This window comes from Acipenser ruthenus, chromosome 19 (genome assembly GCF_902713425.1).
Source record: "Acipenser ruthenus chromosome 19, fAciRut3.2 maternal haplotype, whole genome shotgun sequence".
NCBI classification, from domain to species: Eukaryota; Metazoa; Chordata; class Actinopteri; order Acipenseriformes; family Acipenseridae; genus Acipenser; species Acipenser ruthenus.
This window is the reverse complement of record NC_081207.1, coordinates 21013941-21033740: the sequence shown is the minus strand read 5'-3', so window position 1 is coordinate 21033740 and position 19800 is coordinate 21013941. Positions and strand designations below refer to the sequence as shown.

Here is a 19800-nt window from a genome sequence, read left to right as displayed (position 1 = left end):
TATAGTTGTTTTTTTTGTCTCAATCCTAAAATTATAGCTGTATAAACCCTTCTTTACTAATCCGATATGAGGAATTCAGTGCCAGATAAATATATCTGTATATCTGTACGATCCCTATGCAAAAAGAAAGATGCATTTTTATTACATCAAACATATTTAAGTAAAAATAAATGTCTTTTTCGTGCACATTTCAAACTACTGTACTTGCATTTAAGCAGCTGACACTGCTGCATAGGCACAGAAAAGTTTAATTGCATGATAATGGACCAGTAGTTGTTTATAGTTAAAGCTATTAACTGAAATTGTATTGCGTTAAACTGAGAACGATATCACAGGTACATGATTAAAAAGTTTATTTATAATATAGTATATATTGTGCAAGGCTTTATTCTCATGGATCTGACTGCCTGAGTGTGACGGACATAAGAAATGTACACAATAAAGATTTCAGATATTACTTGTTGTTTTAGAGTAAAACTGCAGCTGTCTCTGCAAAAAAATGTAAGCAGTAAATGCTTAGGACAAGCAAGCGTACTAAGTTAGTCTTATCCTCCACAGTACTAAATTAATCCAGTACTAAGATCATCACGAATCTAATTTGGTACGTTGCAATCGGGATCTTGTTTAGTCTGATTTAGCAGATGATGTACCTGTGATGATTCACTTCTGGTACGCTGCAATCGGGATTTGAAGGTGTAATAACTTTAGTCCAATCAAGTGGACTAAACCTGCTCTATCCACTAGCTAGACACATCAAGTGGACTAAACCTGCTTAATCCACTAGCTAGACACATCAAGTGGACTAAACCTGCTTAATCCACTAGCTAGACACATCAAGTGGACTAAACCTGCTTAATCCACTAGCTAGACACATCAAGTGGATTCAATTTGGTATGCTGCAATTGACCCTCAGATGCTGATACTCTCAATAGCTTGTGCTGAAGAAGGTTTTTAAAGTTTCATCATAACTGGATAAGCTGTTCTCTTGGTCTACAGAGAGACTTTCACAGACAGAAAACATCCATATATACTGTAGTACCTCCAGATTAGATAATACCTTTCGCTAAAGAATGTCCTTAGCAGATTTAAAGAGAATTGACAAGGGGATTCTTATTTTTTTTAATGTAAGTCTGACATACAGTTGTACAGATGACAGTCTTTATACACTTAAAGGGGTCCTTTGGCAAGGTTATATACATGCAAAACGGTTACATATACATATGTATACATGGGCACTACTGAATATCAAATTACATTGAAGCAGCCTCTCTATTAAATAACAGGGAATGCAACTTACAGTAAATCATTTTGTTTTCCCTTTAGCTCCTTGTATTGGGCCAACTTGTTCTGCACCTAACCCACAACCTTGCACAGAGACTGTCTTCATAATGTTTAGCATAGTATCCCATATACCCACCCCTGCAAAAAAAAAAAAAAAAGTATTATTATTATTATTATTATTATTATTATTATTATTATTATTATTATTATTATTTATTTCTTAGATGCCCTTATCCAGGGTGACTTACAGTTGTTACAAAGTATCACATTGCAAAATATCACATTACACAATATCACCTTACAGATAAGAGCAGTAGAATCTGTAAAGCATAAGATCAAATAAGAACAAAATAAAGAATACAGTAAAGAGCGAATTCGACTAAGGTGCAGTTAAACTTACGTAAAGATATTTGCTTAGAAGAGTAAATTCCATTAAGAGCATGTAGTAAGTACGATAAATGGATAACAACCATTTCAAGTAAGAGCAATTACAAAAAGCGTGGATACGGATACCTTTAACAGTAAAACTACAAGATACAGAAAATAGTTATAATTAAGAGCAGTCGTAGAATACGGCAAAATATGGGCCAGTTCAGTGCAAGTACAAGAAAATGCAAGTACTGGTACAATTGGGTGCCATCTAGTCCAGTATAGTCTGGAGTTGCGAGGTTTACAGATGCTGTCTGAACAGGTGTGTCTTGAAGAGGCGCCGGAAGGTGGTCAGGGACTGAGCAGTCCTGATATCTGTGGGTAGGTTGTTCCACCTCTGAGGGGCAAGGGTGGAGAAGGAGCGGGCTCTGGAGACAGGGGAGTGGAGGGGGGTAAAGCTGATCTTACGGTGTTGGAGGGGGCGAGAGGGGGTGTAGGGAGAAATAGCTAAGAGATAAGAGGGAGCAGAAAGGTCAAGGCAGCGATAGATGAGTACAAGAGTTTTGAATTGGATGCGAGTGGCGATAGGGAGCCAGTGGAGGGAGAGGAGCAGCGGTGTAGTGTGGGAGAAACAAGGAAGGGAAAAGACAAGTTGAGCAGCAGAGTTTTGGATGAGCTGGAGCGGACGGATAGCAGAGGCAGGGAGGCCAGCCAGGAGGGAGTTGCAGTAGTCAAGATGGGACAGTACCAGGGCCTGGACTACGAGCTGCGGAAGAAGTGGCAGAAGCTTGCCAGAATACAGATGTGCTGAGAGTAGGGGAGTGAGAGGTCGAGGGTGACACAGAGGTTCTTGGTGGATGAGGAGGGAGAGAGGGTGGTGGATTCAAGAGGTAGAGGGATCAGCAGTGGGGGAAAAAGAGGGGGGAAGAAAAGGTCTGATTTGGAAAGGCTGAGTTTGAGATGATGCGAGTGCATCCAGGAGGAGATGACAGAGACAGGTAGAGATATGGGAGGAGATATTGGAGTCAGAGGGGGGAAAGGAGAGGAAGATCTGGGCATCATCAATGTAGAAATGATATGAGAAGCCATGGGAGGAGATGAGGGGACTCAAGAAGCAGTGTAGAGAGAAAACAGGAGGGGTCCCAGGACTGAGCCTTGGGGGACACCTGTCGAAAGAGAGCAAGAAGCAGAGGGTGAGCCATGCCAGGACACCCGGTACGCGTAATCAGCAAGGTAGGAGGAGAACCAGGCAAGAGCGGTGCCGGAGAGTCCCAGGTCAGGGAGGGAGGACAGGAGAAAAGAGTGGTCAACTGTGTCAAAGGCAGCAGTGAGGTCGAGGAGAATTAGGACAGAGGAGAGGGAGGTGGCACGGGCAGACAGTAGAGTTGGTAACTGAGAGGAGCCGTTTTATTGGAGTGTGGAGTGTGCCGGGCAAAAAGAGGTCAAACAGAGAATGTTTTGCTAGGAAAGCTTAGAGCTGGCGATGTACCACTCGCTCAAGGATTTTAGAGAGGAAAGGGAGAAGGGAGACAGGACGGTAGTTCTGGAGGGATGAGTGATTAAGGGAGGGTTTTTTTAAGATGGGGGTGATGCAGGCCTGTTTGACGGCAGAGGGGAAACAGCCAGAAAGCAGAGAGGTGTTGAGTAGAGAGGAAATGAAAGGGAGTATAACAGGGGCAGCAGCCTGGAAAAGGTGAGTGGAGAGGGGGTCCAGAGCACATGTGGTGGGTTTATGGCTCTGGAGCAGGAAGCAAAGATCGGAGTAGGAGAAGGAGGAGAAGGAGGGTAGGTTAGTAGGGGTTGCAGAGGGTGATGGGGTGTGAGTGAGCAGAGGACGGGGTGGGTGGGGAAGGAGGCAAGGTATTGAAGAGTTTGTGGATGTCTGTCATTTTAGAATAGAGGTTCTCAAATGCAAACTCCCACAGTTGAGGGGAATTTAAGCTCCTGCCTTCAGACAAAGTAGTTTAATCAATGGTACCTCACACTGGTTCCTATTAGAAACATTATATAATTTACATGCAACAGCGCAAGCAATCCCACAGATTAGATCTAAAACTGCCTTGCTTAGAACAGTGGTGCGGTACATTTGCACTGGCCTCTGCATGCCTTCTCACAGCTACAGTGTATCAGCTCATAGCATGCGTCATGAGCGTGGCGAAGGGTTGTCCACACTAGTTTCCATCCAGAACCGTCACTCTTCTGCCAACCCCAGTCTGCAGTACTGGATATCTTGGGATCCTTTTGAAGTGCCTGTTCCCATATATGTCCTGCCTGGTAGGCTGCACACATGGTGTGCTTTTTCAGAGCTGCATGTGTTGGTGTCAAAGGCCTGTGACCTTAGCTGCTGCCTAGCCTCATTGACCTTACTCAGTCCACTGGTTCTATCATACATAAATACAACAAATTTCTCTATGAGAATCATAACATTGTCTGGAATGTGTGGAAGGGCTACAGCTAATGTCAGAAAAGTATCTGTCATATCGGGAAAGGCATTCCATGTGTCCTATGCTGTCTTCTTGACTTTTCCAGCAAAGAACAAGACTGTGTCACACCTGGCAAATGCATGAAACTTTGGCACTGCCTTTGCTTTCCATGAACCTAATGCTGCTGCAATGTCATGTGTAGCAATGTACCTGAAGCGTTTGCCTACACCAAAGAATATCTATACTTAAGCAATTGGAATGTGTTGTATGTGAGCCACTATGATTGCAATCACATCTGAGTCTGCTGTCCTGACCATGATCCGTTGATGTCCATGGTGTGCTGCATCTGACACATGCAACATTATGTGCGTGTCTGCTTCTTCATGCATACATGACTCTATGGTACTTTTGTCCTCCCTAACGGGGGATCTCAGTACTATTTCACCAAGAGTACTGTACACTTATTTGCCATCCACAGGAATAAAGGCAACTTGTTCTACTAGAAGATGGAACAGTTCTGTTTTGTTTTCATTCACACAATTTCCTGGCACATGTGAGAGGGAACCACCCTTCTTCTCATGCCTGTACCTCTTTTTCTCTCGCATAGCTGCCTTCAGACTGTCCGGTTTATAAACATCCCAAACAATGTCCAACCTGTCCACTGACTGGAGCTGTCTTATGATGTATGGCATGAATACAGTATCTACGTAATCCTAGAGTGTCTTCGATGTGCCTGGTGACAGCATTTGAACTACTTCAGCAGCATCCAATACAGCTGCATTCACTTGTGGGGTGCCTTCTGGAGCATGGGAAAGAGCCTCTAGTAACACAAGAAGATCTGCTTTTGTGCCAGATCGCATTTCACCCAGCTTAGACAGTGATGGGGGTGAAGGTTGATTTTCATGTGTGAAAAACTGCTCCAGATTACCATCCCGGGACTGGCATGCAAGGTACAACCGAGAGAATAAGGCACAGGCATCCTTCAGAGCTGCTACCTGCGTTTTCTGGTTCAATTGCAGTGTACAGAAATGAAGGTTAATGTACACAAAGGTATTAAATGATTTAAGAAGTTTTTATTGCAGTGTACAAAAAGCATCAGTTGACACACAAAGCAGACATGCAATCTATTACAAGACGTATCATCTTCAGAAGCTGAAACAATATTCTGTATTTATAATTAATGATGGTGTTTAACATATTTTTTATAAAGCAATATCTGTAGTTTAAACAGTGCAATTTTATTGTATATATATACGGGATTTAGGAAATTTAGAAAAAATGGTTTTTATTACGGCGACCAGAGGACACTGCCAATTGTTCAGCATGGGTCAATTGTACCAAATATCGTGCTTCTAACCAAAGTGCAATGTTTTTTTTGCTTAACCGCGCCACTAGAAGGCATGCATTGGCCGGTAAAGCAACAGCAACTTGTAATACACTAGGAAGGGCGGTGCTTTAAAACGTTCTTTCCAAAAGAAATGCGCAGCGCCGAGGGGGCGGGATATTTTAGCTGGCGGGGAGATTCGGTTGAAATCAGTAAAACCGAGAGCTCTGGAGCCGAACCACCGATCATCTTCTGAAGATAATAAAAATAACAATCCCACTAAAAAATAAAATATGCATTTTAATTGTTTTTCAGAGACAAACTGGTAAAAGGCGATCCTGAGTGTCATCCAAAACACTGCTTTAAACTAAGTGAGTAGTTGCTTTGTTCACTATTTTGAATGTTATTTATGTTTTTGTTTTTTACTTTGGCTACATCAACAAACAGTAAATATCTCTGTTACTGGTAAACAAAAAAAAAAGGAGAAAGGATCAATTTCGGTTCAGGTATGTACAGGTATCATTCCCTACTACATTCCTGCACGGCCTCTCCTTGCTGCAGATGATCCCCGGGCTTGCGTAGCTGAGGCTTCAGCGGTAAAAGCCTGAGAAACGGGAAGACTGGGCTGTTTGTTATCGTCGTTAAGTGCATTGCTACAACCATAATGTTTTGGTGGACCGAGAAGTTTTTCCATCACCTTCTTTGAGAGAATCGTTTGAGGTAGGTAGGCAGCAGGTTGATTGTTTAACATTTGAGCTGTTCTGCGATACTTGTGTAATAAATATAATTGCGACGAAATTAAAACTGCAGTTATCCTAGTCGGTTTCTGTTTTCATTCAGACATTGGAGTTTGTTTAACTTTAGTCTTCAAGCGTTTAACTTTTCTTTTCCCAAACATTTTGGGTCAATTGCAGCTTTCTGAATTTAGTCCACTTGAGGTGTCTAACTGGTGGATAAAGCAGGTTTAGTCCACTTAATTGAACTAAAATTAGTACACCTTCAAATCCCGATTGCAGCGTACTAGAAATTAATCATCACAGGTAGGATCATCTAAGATCCTGGTTGCAGCATACCAAATCGGATTCATGAGGATCCTGTTAAAGTGGGTTAATTTAGTAGGCTACGCTTGCTTGTCCTGGGCATAATGTTTTGCGGAGACAGTTGTTTTCCTTCCTTAAATAACTAGTGCATCTGAAGACTTTTCTATAAACAACTAATGGTCCAGTATCACGCAATTAAACCTGTGCTATGCAGCCGTATAGGCATCTTAAATGCAAGTATGATCTGCCAGTTTGAAATGTGCACAAAAATACGATGAAAAAACTAAAAAGATGAAATGACCATGGAAGTAGAGCAGTAACAAACTTCCTGAAAGCCATGGCTTGCAAACAGATTTTGGAAAATACATGTTGGTGGTCCAGTGGTTAAAGAAATTGGCTTTTTACCTGGAGGTTCCAGGTTCAGTCCCAGCTCAGCCACTGACGTGTGTGACCCTGAGCAACTCTCTTAACCTTCTTGTTCTCTCATAGTTCACCCCCAAGTCTGTAAGTGCCTGTGCTAATTGCCAAAATAATAATGTTTGTTATAACATGTGTTCCTTTTGGCAACTGCACATTTAAGACCTCATGTTGCTACATGGGATTATTTTGCAAGCTGCACTTGAAGTGAATTGTTACTTTGCTTTAACCCTTTCCGTCCTGAATTTGCAATTAAGTTATACAATTAAAAAAGAAACTCCCTTTGAGTATGCATGAGAACAGAACATAGATACTTTATACATATTTTTTGATAATTGGGACTTTAAAGTCCTGTCACTACTTTAAGAACTCTTAAACAACACTAAGATAAGGCAGCACCTTGAGGTCCCGCCAGGACAGAAAGGGTTAAAGGCTCCTTGTTTTTATTTATCCTTAGTTGCTACAATGGAAGAGATGGAGATAGACCTGCAGCTGGGGGGAACAGAGACAGTGTCGCACCAAGTGGAGCAGGGTGGCTGGAACAATGTGTTCCCGATAATCATTCCTGAATCAGAAAGCGACATAGAGGAAGAGGAGCGGCCCCGTAGCCCCCCTCTTCTGAATCCCCAGCCCGTACCCATTCTGAGGGGGCTGCTGCAGGGGGTCACCAGCTCTGTGGTCGAGCCAGCACGACAGGGGACTGTAACGAGGAGGAGACGGGCAACACGGGCGCAAAGCCAGGCCACTCGCACCTCCGCAAGGTCCAGATGGCCCCTCACAGCAGGAAGTGCCAGGTACAGTTCTGAGTCACTGTGGGTGTTGATTACAGGCTCACAGTTCACAAAGCTGCACTTAGAGATACAAACGTTTTGTAATCTGTTTGGTTGGTTTTTGTTAGCCGAATGGAAGGCGGTTAATTAATGGTATTACACGGGAAATACCAGAAATTGTGAACCTGGTTGCAAATTGAAATGTAATCTGCACATCGAGTCAAGAGTTTGGGGAAGGGGGGCGGGAACACAATAAGGCTGCAAATCTATGTTTAGTAGATTCAACGTTTACTTTAGTGTAAACTGTTTACAGTTGGAATTCATAATCGTTTTCAGTGAAAAGTGATTTAGTAATTATTATATTCTACTATGGAGTTTATTTTAAATTCGACATTGATTTTCATGTACAGTATTCTATTAAAAGGGCTTACAGTGCATGAAGATTAGGGATGTTAGTAGTTTTGAGTTAGAATTAAAAAAATTTAATCAGCTGTAGAATGTGTACAGTGTAAGGTTATTTATTCCAAGGGTTTTCCATATGAACATAAATATTGTGCGCATGTAGTATCATCCACATTAATCTAGTATATCATATAAAATAACAGCTATTTTGATTGGTTACAAAAATTCCCAGTCTAAACGTTTTAAATGTGTTTAATGAATGTTTAGGGAATTAAATGGACTCGAACATCCCTAATTGAGATACGATAAGATCAAATACTTTTGACTGCTAATAAACAGTTCTGTTCTGTGGCGCAGGCAGGCCTCCGCGATGGAGAGCTTCTTCCAGCCGAGCCGCAGCCAGACTGTGCAGCTGCCTTACACCGGCTCGCTGGTGCACATTGTGGGGGACTCGGCCACAGTGAGCGTCACTGACCCGGGTTCAGGGAACACCACGGAGCAGAGTGACTCTGAGGAGAGCCTGACTGACCTGGAGGAGGCTGCAGCACCCACGGCCCCCATCGTGCCCGCTGCCTCTCTCACGACAGGTACCAGCCCTTCAATGTCTGCTTTCTAACTACTTACAGGACGGGGCTTGAAACCTGCACCCAGTCCTGGGTTTCTAAAATGCCTTCACTTAATTATATTGTTTAAATCAGGAGCCAGGAGTTTGCTGGTAAATAAATCATCCCTCCCTTATAGCTGCATGAACAACTCCTATTAAACCTAAAAAATGTATTCATGCTGCAGTTCAGAGTAGTTTTACCAGGACTCCTGGTCATTTCAATAATATACCTAAACTAGCCCTGGTACTGGAACAGGATTGCCCACTTATTTTCACACCGATATTTCAGATGGTTCTGCTGTTTAGACACTGCCCCAATGAAACGTACATTAAAAATACAAAAAAAAGCCATCAGTTTTACTGAAACTTGAAATACTGATACATTAGGAATATGTTTTCCATGGCGTCACCTGTAATTGGATTGTTGTGTGTGTAGGTCTTGCAGAAGGCAGTGCTGAGACGGTAGGGTCTGTGCAGAGGGATGTAGATGGTCCTCCCCAAGACTCTGAGGTAAGGGAGGCCTGGTATATATTTGTTCCATTCATTTTGTTAGATATCTGTTTGTCATGTTAACAAGATATTCCGTAAGAGGTGCCATTACCATTAAACTATGACCGTGAGGACCATGTGGCTTTTTATTCACAAAATGTCTAGTTTTAAATATCTGTGTAATAGACCACTTTATCCCCACTCTCAAAGAGAAGTCAATTATCTCATACATTTCGAGATACATGGCTGCTGAACATGCAATGATAGCATTTGTTTTTATTGGGTTTTAATCTCTCTCCCGCTCTGTCCAGTCAAGCTCTCCTGTTAAAATTTGTGGGCCAAAAGAGATGCCCAGTGCCCCCACTGCACCCCTCAATGGTCCTGGGGAGGAAGAGGGCGATACCTGTTCAATCTGTTTCGAACCCTGGACCAATGCAGGGGAGCACCGCCTCTCGACCCTGCGCTGTGGTCACCTCTTCGGGTTCACCTGCATCGACCGCTGGCTTCGGGGGCAGGGGGGCAAGTGTCCGCAGGTTAGTCACTGCTGCAAAGTATGCCAACTTTTACTAGCAATATTGCTGGCAGTATTACCAGCAACTCTATGGAAATGGAATATGGCGCTGTCCAAGTATTTACGATAGTCATCGGAACGAGAAATTGCCAGCAATCTTCTTGAAGAGCAGGACTTCACAAGTAGCAACAGTATACTAGTTGTAAAACCATATTCAATGTCACACCTTTAAACGTACATTTTAAAAAGGCCTTTATGAAACAGGTTTTCTACAGTCCCCAAATACACGTATTGTCCGTGCACCATGCTGATGAATCATTTGAGTAGTGGGAAATTACAGTATTGCTTTATATGCAAACAATCAATGCAATTAAAATAAAATTGCCATAGATTTCCATCATGGCCCGTTTTGGATTTGTGCTATTAAGATGTACCTTGGTGGGCACATTGAATAAACTAATACATTCAGCAACATTACACCAGCTTGTGTAAAGGGAAGTCGTTCATATGACTGATCAGTTGATTATGCAATGGAATTTGACAAGACAACCGATATGACAGATCTGTTTCTGATTGTTTCTCCTGTGCATGCTAATGCTTTAGCACTAACCAACTGGGTACATCTCCCCACAGTGCAATAAGAAGGCAAAGCGCACGGATATTGTGGTGCTGTACGCTCGCACGTTAAAGGCCCTTGATACCAGTGAGCAGGAGAGGATGAAAAGGTACAGGACTGAGCGTGGTTTATAATTGTAATTGTTCTTTGGTGTTTGTATTTACTCTGGGCCTGTGGATAATTCTTGCTCCGTGAAGTTGTGAGCTGCTGTGAATTGACTACTGCTCCTCTCCTCCCACAGCCTTCTGGAGCGCGAGCAAGCCTTGCGGAGGAAGTCTGAGCTGGAGTCGGCGCAGTGCAGGCTGCAGCTCCAGGTGTTGACAGATGAGTGCGGGCGACTGCGCAAGCAACTTCAGGTATACCAACTCTCTCACTGCGCACATTACCTCTCACTCCAATTCCTCTCTGTTTCAAAAATTGCTCACTGATTTGCTTCTCCTGTCATCTTCTCTTCTGTTGTTCACTCTGTGTTTCAGGAGTTGAAGGTGTTGATGTCCCAGCAGGGCTGTAGCTCCTCTCAATCGAGTAGCTCCCGCACCGCCCTCTCGCAGGGCTCCAGCCAGGCCCGGGGGGGGCGCTACACTTTCAACAAGGCTGTGATGGTGTCCCAGACAGGGAACTGCCGCGTACTGTCCTACTGCGAGCCTCTCAGCTGCCTACTGGCCTCCCAGCCCTCCCCACAAGCAACACTGGTACCAGGTGAGGAGCAAAGCAGCATTCAGCATGGCAAAGAGTTACTGCAGCCCTCATCACCAAACCACCACAACAGGCTTTACATAACATACTCCTCAAAGCCGTGGTAGGAACTTGTGGCTCTGTTCAGTCGATTCCAATCCAGGTTTTTATTAATGAAATCAGAAGTCCAGAGCTTTCTTCCAATTAGGTAATTGATTATTTAATTGAAGCAAGGTGTTAAAGTTATTAGTTCATACAATACTATGATTATTGATTTTAACACCTACAGGTATAGCTAAAGGTTTTGCATCACCTATGATTTTAGGATTGAGACATAAATAAAAAACTGTATTAACATAATTTAGATCTCTTCATTTAATATCATGTAATCAAAGAAACTACATAATTACATAGCTAAAGTCTACCAGAAGTCATAGTAGTACAGTATTTCATGTTATAAAGCATGATGTTATTCAGCAGGTTTAATTTGACTTTATTCAGCTTAATTTGGTAATTCTACAGGGTGATTCAAAACTTTTGGCCATAGCTGTAGATAAGACATTTAATTGTCTGAGATTGGGCTTTAACTTTAAGTGAACTTTTGTTACAGAGCCGTACTTGATCGTTTCAATGCCAGTAAATAAAAAAAAGCAAAGGGATGTCTAAAATGCTTACTCCTGGTTGATTTATTCTTCTAAGGCAGTGGTCCTCAAAGTGGTGCCCGCAAAGCCAGGTCATCGTGCCCGTGAAGCCAGGACATCGTGCCCGCGGCAGCTGTTCTTAAATTATGGGTCGTGAACACAGTTCTGGCGGGTCGTACCGTGGGAAAATAAATAAAGCTTTAAACGCGTTTTCCAACAAAAGCGTCACAGCAGTCTGTTGACAGTACTGCTCGCTTATGCTGTGCTTGTACGTACTCGACATGTTTTTGTTTTTCCTGAAGGGCCTCTGCGATAAGATCAACCAATTGAATATCTGCATTTTCTCTGCGGCAGCACAAACATAAGTTAGCTGGGTGGGGCATAAACTGTGTTTGTTTCAGTTGCAGGTACTGACAGTAAGTTTAACCATAGGAGATGCCAAGTTTTACGCAGCTGTCCTAACATAAGCAAACACAGGCCGTTCACGGTATTCTGCATGAAAATTGGCGAGTAAGTAGTCAGTAGGAAAGTGAAAGATCTGACAGCTGTGCAATCATTCGTGAGTAGAGCTTCCAAATGTCCAATAGCATTATTCCATTGAGCCTCGGAAAGGCTAGGCATAACATCAAATGTGTCTACAGCGAACACCAATAAGACATGCAAGCTGAGAACTCTCCAGTTTTATAGCCACATCTCGGCATGTTGCATGTGCAGTGAATGCACGTGAATATTGCAAGTCTTAAGCAAATGGTGTTAATTTTAGGAATGTTCACGTGTTTTGGTCGAACGCCGTGCGTTGTTGATCCTGACAATGTGACACACCGTCAGCAAAAAATTATCTGTTATGCGTTTCTTTTTTTGAAGGATATAGTTTCTTATATGAATGTGCCTCTGTGTCTCAGGCTGCGGCGTTAAGAAGATCAGTGCAGTCAGCATGAAGGCGTGTCAGTACGTACCCATCCACGCCAAGCAGATCCGTGGCCTGGCCTTCAGCAACCAGGCAGACAGTCTAATGCTCTCTGCAGCGCTGGACAGCACCATCAAACTGACCAGGTACAGTGAAACCTACATTATCAAATCAGTCAATGGCAATACAACCCCCAAACCATTTTTTTAAATGTACAATGTATGTCTAATATAGGTAATTCTGATGTCTTTATGAAATTCTGAAAAACAGCAAGGCTCGATCCCATTTAAAAAATAAATAGTTTAAAAATATAAAATACGTAACACAAAGTGGTGTGGCATGAAATTATCTTAGTCTTTCATAAGAGGTTTTGGTTATTACACCTAGAAAAGAAGCCGCACTGTAAATATAAAGGAATGGCACTGTTTACAAAGGCTCTGTAAATACTGCACAAGCTCAGATATGTGCAGGTTGGCATGTCTGTGGGAATGACAAATACTTGGACTAGAAGTATTTTTCAGTAAAGGCTTAATTGAGTGTTTAACCCTTTGCGGTCTTATGTCGGACCTGGTCCGATATTGCAATTTTCCCTTTCCGGTCCAATGTCTGTCCGACATCACAAAGACGTAAAAAACAGGTCTAGTCGTTTTTTCTCCGGAAAAAGCAGAGAAAACCATTCAATGGCTGAGTGAGACCGATAGGAGCCAAGAGAAGCCGGGGGAAAAAAAAAAAAAGGGGGCGTATCTCATGAATATAGATAGCCCCGACACCACATAGATAACACGGACATAAACAGACAAGACAGCTGCTTCTGCATCCAGCGCTCAAAGAATGTCACAGACATTTGCAGAGCTTTTTTTAGATGTTATAGTAATAAAATAATGACTTTGATCGCATTATTGAGGAGTTTGGTGATAAAACGAGTGATCAGAAGATGATTTATCGGTATGCACTACTATGAAGAGGTATGTGAAAAATACAGCGAACAAGGGGTGGGGCAGGGCTGGAGATGCAGTACTGAGTGTCCTATTGATATGCAGTGCCTTTTAAACCTGTTTTACTGTGGGGGAAAAAAAATACTTTTAAACAGCGCGTCTAAAATAAACTGCGCGTGTGAAAATAAATTGGACCTGACGCGCCTGATACTCGCTGAATAAATGGACCGCTAAGGGTTAATAGTTATGGATGCTGCCTGTGGCAACACAAGATGTGACTCTTCTCTTTCCCCTTGTCTTCTCAGCCTCCTGACAAACACGGTAGTGCAGACCTACAACACAGGCCGCCCCGTCTGGAGCTGCTGCTGGTGCCTGGATGATCCCAATTATATCTACGCTGGGTTGAACAACGGCTCTATCCTGGTGTACGACACACGGGACACCAGCACATATGTGCAAGAGCTCGCGCCCCTTGGGTCCAGGTAACCACAGGGGGGTGGAGGGCAGGAACTGTGTGAGAGAAGTGAATGGTGTGGTAATTAATACTAGTGGTAGCGAGGGGACTTTGTGTTGCAGTTTTGTCAATGATCAGCAGTAAGTAGTGTAGTTTTACAAGGTCATTCAGTTGTATTGAAGACAAATTCAATCTATTTTGGGATTTAATATAAAAATGATCCCATGTGAGCCTCAAACTCTTTTTAGAATGCTATATTTGCAGTCAAATAGGATCTTTCGTGCTACACAGAACATAAACTATATCCATAAAACCTGTAGTGTTGTCAGGATAATGGACTTCAAAGTGAGTAACAATGGGTATTTTTTGTTTTTAAATGAAATAAGTCTTAAACTGATCATAATTACTGGTTATGTAAAATGCTCAAGTGGATTCTGACATGCAAGGTGAGAGTAAAGTAATAAAAAAATCATTTTAGGCACAACAGATCACAATTGAATTGAGCGCTGATGTTTCTCATGTACTTCCTGTCTGTGTGTATCTCTCTCTCTCTCTGTGTTATTAGGTGCCCTGTGGCCTCCCTGTCCTATCTCCCACGTGCCACCTCGGCTGCTTTCCCCTGTGGGGGGCTGATCGCTGGGACCCTGGAGGGGGGCAGCTTCTGGGAGCGGAAGGACGGGACGACCTACGGAGCCCACCTCCTCCCGCTGGAGACAGGCGGCTGCACAGACATCCAGGTGGAACCAGCCAGCCGGCACTGTCTCGTCACCTACAGGCCAGGTGAGTAAGAGAGCGAACCCCTCTCCCAGCCCTGAGGGATGCTGTGTTGGAGAAGGCAGTGGATTTCTACTGGGTGGAATTGGGAATATGTTTGACTATTCCAATTGGATACCAAGATGCAAAAGTGTACCAACCCTTAGCATAATTTTAAATTATTGAAATTTGATTTGTTTAATTGTTCAGTACATCTAGAAGACTTCTTATCCATTATAAGTCATCTCCTTCTTGCATATGCTACACTTAATCCTATAATTGTAATGCAACTAGATACAAATGTGCCTTGGCACACGTTTTGAGGGTACCCATGTCATGTGACCCCCTTTTGTATGAGTTCTGATCAGTCTTCATTCTGAAAACCAGATTTGGTTAACTTTGTCTTCTGGGTATCCAATTACTTTGAAATATTGGTACAAACAGAAAAAAAAAAATATTCTAAATTATGGCATGTTGGTATCTAAGATCCCAAAAGAGCCCTAGCAAACAGCTGAAGGTGTTGGTTGGTGTACTGGTTTCAGAACATTCAAAAGAGACTATTCTGCCCATCATGGCTCATCCCTTATTAACACCGCTGGGAAGGTCTATGTCCTATAGTTTGGCTGTTAACACTATTCCATGTATTTATTTTCTTCCTGTCTTTAAAACTTGCCCCTTTCTGTCTACCCCAGGCAAGTCAAACCCCTCCCTGCGATGTGTGCTGATGGAGCTCAGCAGGGGGCGCCAGATAAACTCGTCTGAGGACCCTCCATGTACCTGCCACCCCGTCCAGTCCTTCAATGCCGGCTCCTCCTGCAAGTTGCTCACCAAGAACGCTGTGTTTGAGAGCCCGGCACGCGACGGGGCCATGCTGGTGTGTGCAGGAGACGAGGCTTCCAACTCTGCTATGGTAAGAGGCCTTTGACTGAAGGGAGGGTGTGTAGGGCGTTGAGGTTGGAGCTGATGGAATTGTGAACTGGTGGTTAGAGCTGTGGGAATGTTAGGCAGGCAGTGTCCTGGTGGTTAGAGCACACAATTTGTAGGGTGGAAATATGGCTTTGGGGTTAGAATTGAAGGACTGATAGGGAGGTTTTGTAGTCTAGTCTTCACGCCAGGTGACTGAAAGGGAGAATGTGTGGTCTAGGCTAAGGGACTGGGAGGTAGGCTTTTTAGTTTAGTCTTTGGGCTAAGGGACTGGGAGAGGCTGGGTGATCTTGGACTAAGCTGTGTATTAGGCTGGGCTTGGCGAGAGTATACAGTAAATCAGTCTGTCTGGTACTGTACTGTTCTGTAATTCCTTACCTGTGGTCTTGGCAGCTGTGGGATGCCGGCCGTGGTTCTCTGCTTCAGAAACTGCAGGCTGACCAGCCAGTGCTGGACATTAGCCCCTTCGAGGTGAACCAGAGCAGCTACCTGGCCTTGCTCACGGAGAAGATGGTGAAGATCTACAAGTGGGATTGAGATAAAGAACTGCATGGAGTAGAGTGAGGGAATGGGGGAGTCCTTTAACATAACACCACAACACGGCTTCTGGAAGTACTGTACTTGACACAAGGCAGTGGTTGCTGTCACATGATTTGGGGGAAGGGGCATTCTATCTGAATGGGAGCACACTTTCCATTTGGGGTCCCCATAGAAATAAAAACTAGAGACCCAACGAGAATTGAGAAAAGCATCAAACCAAATACGCCATGGAGTTGTGGGTTCCCAATAATTATGACTTTGTGATCTTCAGTATGAATAGGGTCTTGGGATTACCGTAGTTTTAACTGGAGTAGAGTCCCCACTATGAATTGGGACAAATGAGGGGAATGCCTATCAGGCTGAAGGTGTAATATTGGGGTGTGTGTTGATTCCATCATACACAGGATGGTGAGGCATGGGTATCTGCATGAACACGGACGAGTGGTGACCACTGTACAGGCATCAGTGAAGATTGAAGTTTTCTTTTAATTTAGAAATGATCCCGAATAGCTCAGAGAGCACGAACATCTAATTTCCAGTAGGCATTTCTTCCTGTTGTTTCTTTTACAACTATCACTTTTATTTAATCAAATATTTGTCCACTTGGATTTGTCTGAGCCCTTAGTAGCTGTCCCAGTTGTACCCACTCAAAATCTCACAATACAGTTTTCAATACTCTGCATCATCTTTGTTTTGTGCCTGAAATGAAATGCTGAAATCAATTCACATGGAAAGAGGAAGACTGGATTACTATTTGCCTGAGCAACTAGGCACGAAGGGCTGAATTTATCAAGATATTTACATAATGCATTTTGCACCTTTTTTAAAAAAAGAATATATATATATAATACAGTAAACTAATTGGGGCTAGGGGATGTTCTGATAATCTGATTACAACTGAAACGTTAATGACTTTCCTTATCAAAAAACATCCTAAAGACATAATACAAACCCTTTACCCCGACGACTGGCCTACTCGTGCATTTCCTATGATAACAGGGCAGGAGAGCACTGCACACGAGACAGGTTAACAAGTGGCTGTTTGGAAAGCGGAGGTGTTCGGATAAACAAAGTTTGAAAACTGAAATTTGACTAATTCTGTCAATGTTTCCCCACTAATAACAATTAGCCTAGGCATGCTTTCTAGTGACTTGGTATTCCATTAAGTTTGTTTAGTTACTTTATCAGTTTTATTTTCCTGTCACTAAAAGTGCAAATTGCATTTTGGCTTAGACTTGGATCAAGCTGGCCTTATATTCAGGTTAAGTCACTAGCAGCTTAACCTTAAACATAAGCCTATTTTTAAAAACTTGAGATTGTCTTTGCTTTTGTGTTTCAATTTAAATCTACAATGCCCTGCATTTGTGTTCAGTTTTCTTCTGAATGATTCCTTGTTGACTGACAACATTCTTCCACAAATTTTACCTTCATGTGGATACAGTACTTGTTGGCTGCCCTGTTTATTTACATTCAGGGTCTCCAATCCTGGTCCTGGAGGGCCGGTGTCCCTCCTGGTTGTTGTTCCACCTGTACCCTAAATTACTTAATTGGACCAATGAAGTGCTTATTAGATGCTTAATTGGTCAAATTCATTAATTTAGTGCACAGTTAGACAAAAAAAAACAGGAGGGACAGCAGCCCTCCAGTGCCAGGATTGGCAACCCCTGCTTTGAAGTGAACACGCTGCAACTATCTGAACTAAACAGAAGATCATTCACATCACCAAGCTCAGGAAGAAATGCAAACACGTGTCGATTTTTATAGGGAAAAAGCATATATGGTTAATATTTTTCAACGTGGTCTTGTAAGCATTGCTTCACTCAACACTAGTTACAAAGTTTTGTGCCGAAGATTAAATAAAATTGAACTGCGGCCACTAACCTCAAACTTACACTAAATGAATAATGTTAAACAAATTAGAAAATAGAGGTTGCTTTTGTTTTTTAAACAGAGTATACATACATACATACATACATAACTCCAGTGTGTGTTAAGTGCTATAAACTGTGTAGAGGGAGAATTGTATTTGTGTGTCTGTATGCTTTATATGTCTGTCTTTATTTATAAGGATGATTTTGTTTCATTTTGTAATAAAAGATTCTGTAATTTAGTTGATTCTGTGTTCTGTTTCCTATAGCTGCCTTACCAGGAATGGCTTTCTTTTTTGTGTGTGTTTTAAAAGTGGTGTTTACAGTCGAATTACAACAACACGCCATACTTACTACAGTATTTAACTAGTAATTTAAATTGTCTGTCCATGTGTCTCACTTGCATACATTAATGTAGGTTATGGTGATGATTTTTCATAATTGAGAGCTTGTGTTTATAGCTGAGTAACCTTTGACATTTATCATGTAATTTTCCTAATATGAACTGAATTGATTGGAATAAAGTAAGGGGAAAAGCCAGAACTGATCAAGAAGAAATATGGTTATGACTCACAGTAACTACAAGAGAATCAAGTGATTTTATATCTGAAAGTGACTTTTCTGCCCACCAGGGGCCCCTGTTGTGCTGTGCAATGTGTACAAAACAGTCCTATTGTACACAAGCATAACGAAATGGCACATTATGTGCTTTCTAATCCCTGTGTAATACAATGATGCAAATTGCAATCATTGTGGACCTTCATTAAAAAAGAAAAACAGACCCTTGTTAGAAAAAATATCCATATTAAGTGGATTAAGTTAGTCCTGTGAAGTTAGAAACTATGCTAGTCTGCTTGTCCTGGTTTGTCCCGTTTCTCAATATTTGTTTGCAAACCTGTTTAATATGGGATATACATATGAAAACTCTGTTCTTTACATTCCTTATGTCTGTATTACATCACCCAGGAATAATGTAGATTTTTAATAACCTTTTACTTGTAATACAGTCGTTAAGCCCAACTTTGGAAACTTTAAAACCATGGTAATTTTACATAGTAATATTACACTTTCAAATATTTTTCAAATGCTGCTACTGTGTATTTAAATTTTTATTATTGTTGTTACTCTGCTCACAACATCTCCTGGTACTCATGCTTAACAGTGAATATAATACGATGCTGTGGTCCTTTTTTCTCCTTAACTTTTATTTTTCATCCTTGCATTTCTCTTGGTAGATATGAATATTGTTTAAGCTTTGTACATTAATAATACAGTTATCCTATAACAATAATCTGTTAAGTCTATAGATAGTAACGGGGTCCCTTATATGTCCCTGAGTGTTTGTACAGCTGTTTAAATTAATGTACTTGTATTTTTTTTTCTTTTCATTAACATCCTGACAACTTTTTACACTTATAACTTAAAAGTCTGTTTCAAAGCTATTTTCAAAATGTCCGCACTAGTGCACTGGGGTTTGAGATCTGTTGAACGCTATATTTAAACAGATGTTTGAACACGCGAGGACGTGGAACGCTATATTTAAACAGATGTAGGAACACGCGGGGACGTGGAACGCTATATTTAAACAGATGTAGTAACGCCCAGGGACGTGGAACGCTATATTTAAACAGATGTAGGAACACGCGGGACGTGGAACGCTATATTTAAACAGATGTAGGAACACGCGGGGACGTGGAACGCTATATTTAAACAGATGTAGGAACACGCGGTGACGTGGTACGCTATATTTAAACAGATGTAGGAACACGCGGTGACGTGGTACGCTATATTTAAACAGATGTAGGAACACGCGGTGACGTGGTACGCTATATTTAAACTGATGTAGGAACACGCGGG

The 19800-nt window shown here is 42.2% G+C and overlaps 1 protein-coding gene across 2 annotated transcripts; it reads left to right on the top strand.

Moving 5' to 3' along the window:
• Positions 1-5475: 5475 nt before the first annotated feature.
• LOC117424145 (E3 ubiquitin-protein ligase RFWD3-like) lies at positions 5476-18185 on the top strand. 2 transcript variants are annotated; one of them, XM_034040257.3, is made up of 14 exons: positions 5476-5768; positions 5959-6117; positions 7312-7648; positions 8384-8613; positions 9067-9140; positions 9431-9652; positions 10264-10355; positions 10488-10602; positions 10723-10945; positions 12465-12615; positions 13710-13886; positions 14424-14638; positions 15304-15521; positions 15929-18185. In XM_034040257.3, the coding sequence occupies exons 3-14, from the start codon at positions 7320-7322 to the stop codon at positions 16070-16072; spliced, it is 2190 nt and encodes a 729-aa protein (XP_033896148.3). In that variant the 5' UTR covers positions 5476-5768; positions 5959-6117; positions 7312-7319; the 3' UTR covers positions 16073-18185. The 2 variants fall into 2 exon arrangements, with proteins under 2 accessions (XP_033896148.3, XP_033896147.3); XM_034040256.3 differs by lacking the exon at positions 5959-6117 and having other exon boundaries at positions 5477-5768.
• The last annotated feature ends 1615 nt before the right edge of the window (positions 18186-19800 follow it).

Coding starts and splice junctions, on each gene's coding strand:
- LOC117424145 (XM_034040257.3), top strand. CDS start 7,320: ATGGAAGAGATGGAGATAGACCTGCAGCTGGGGGGAACAGAGACAGTG. Junction 10,946..12,464: donor ACAAGCAACACTGGTACCAG/GTGAGGAGCAAA, acceptor TCTGTGTCTCAG/GCTGCGGCGTTAAGAAGATC. Junction 12,616..13,709: donor AGCACCATCAAACTGACCAG/GTACAGTGAAAC, acceptor TTGTCTTCTCAG/CCTCCTGACAAACACGGTAG.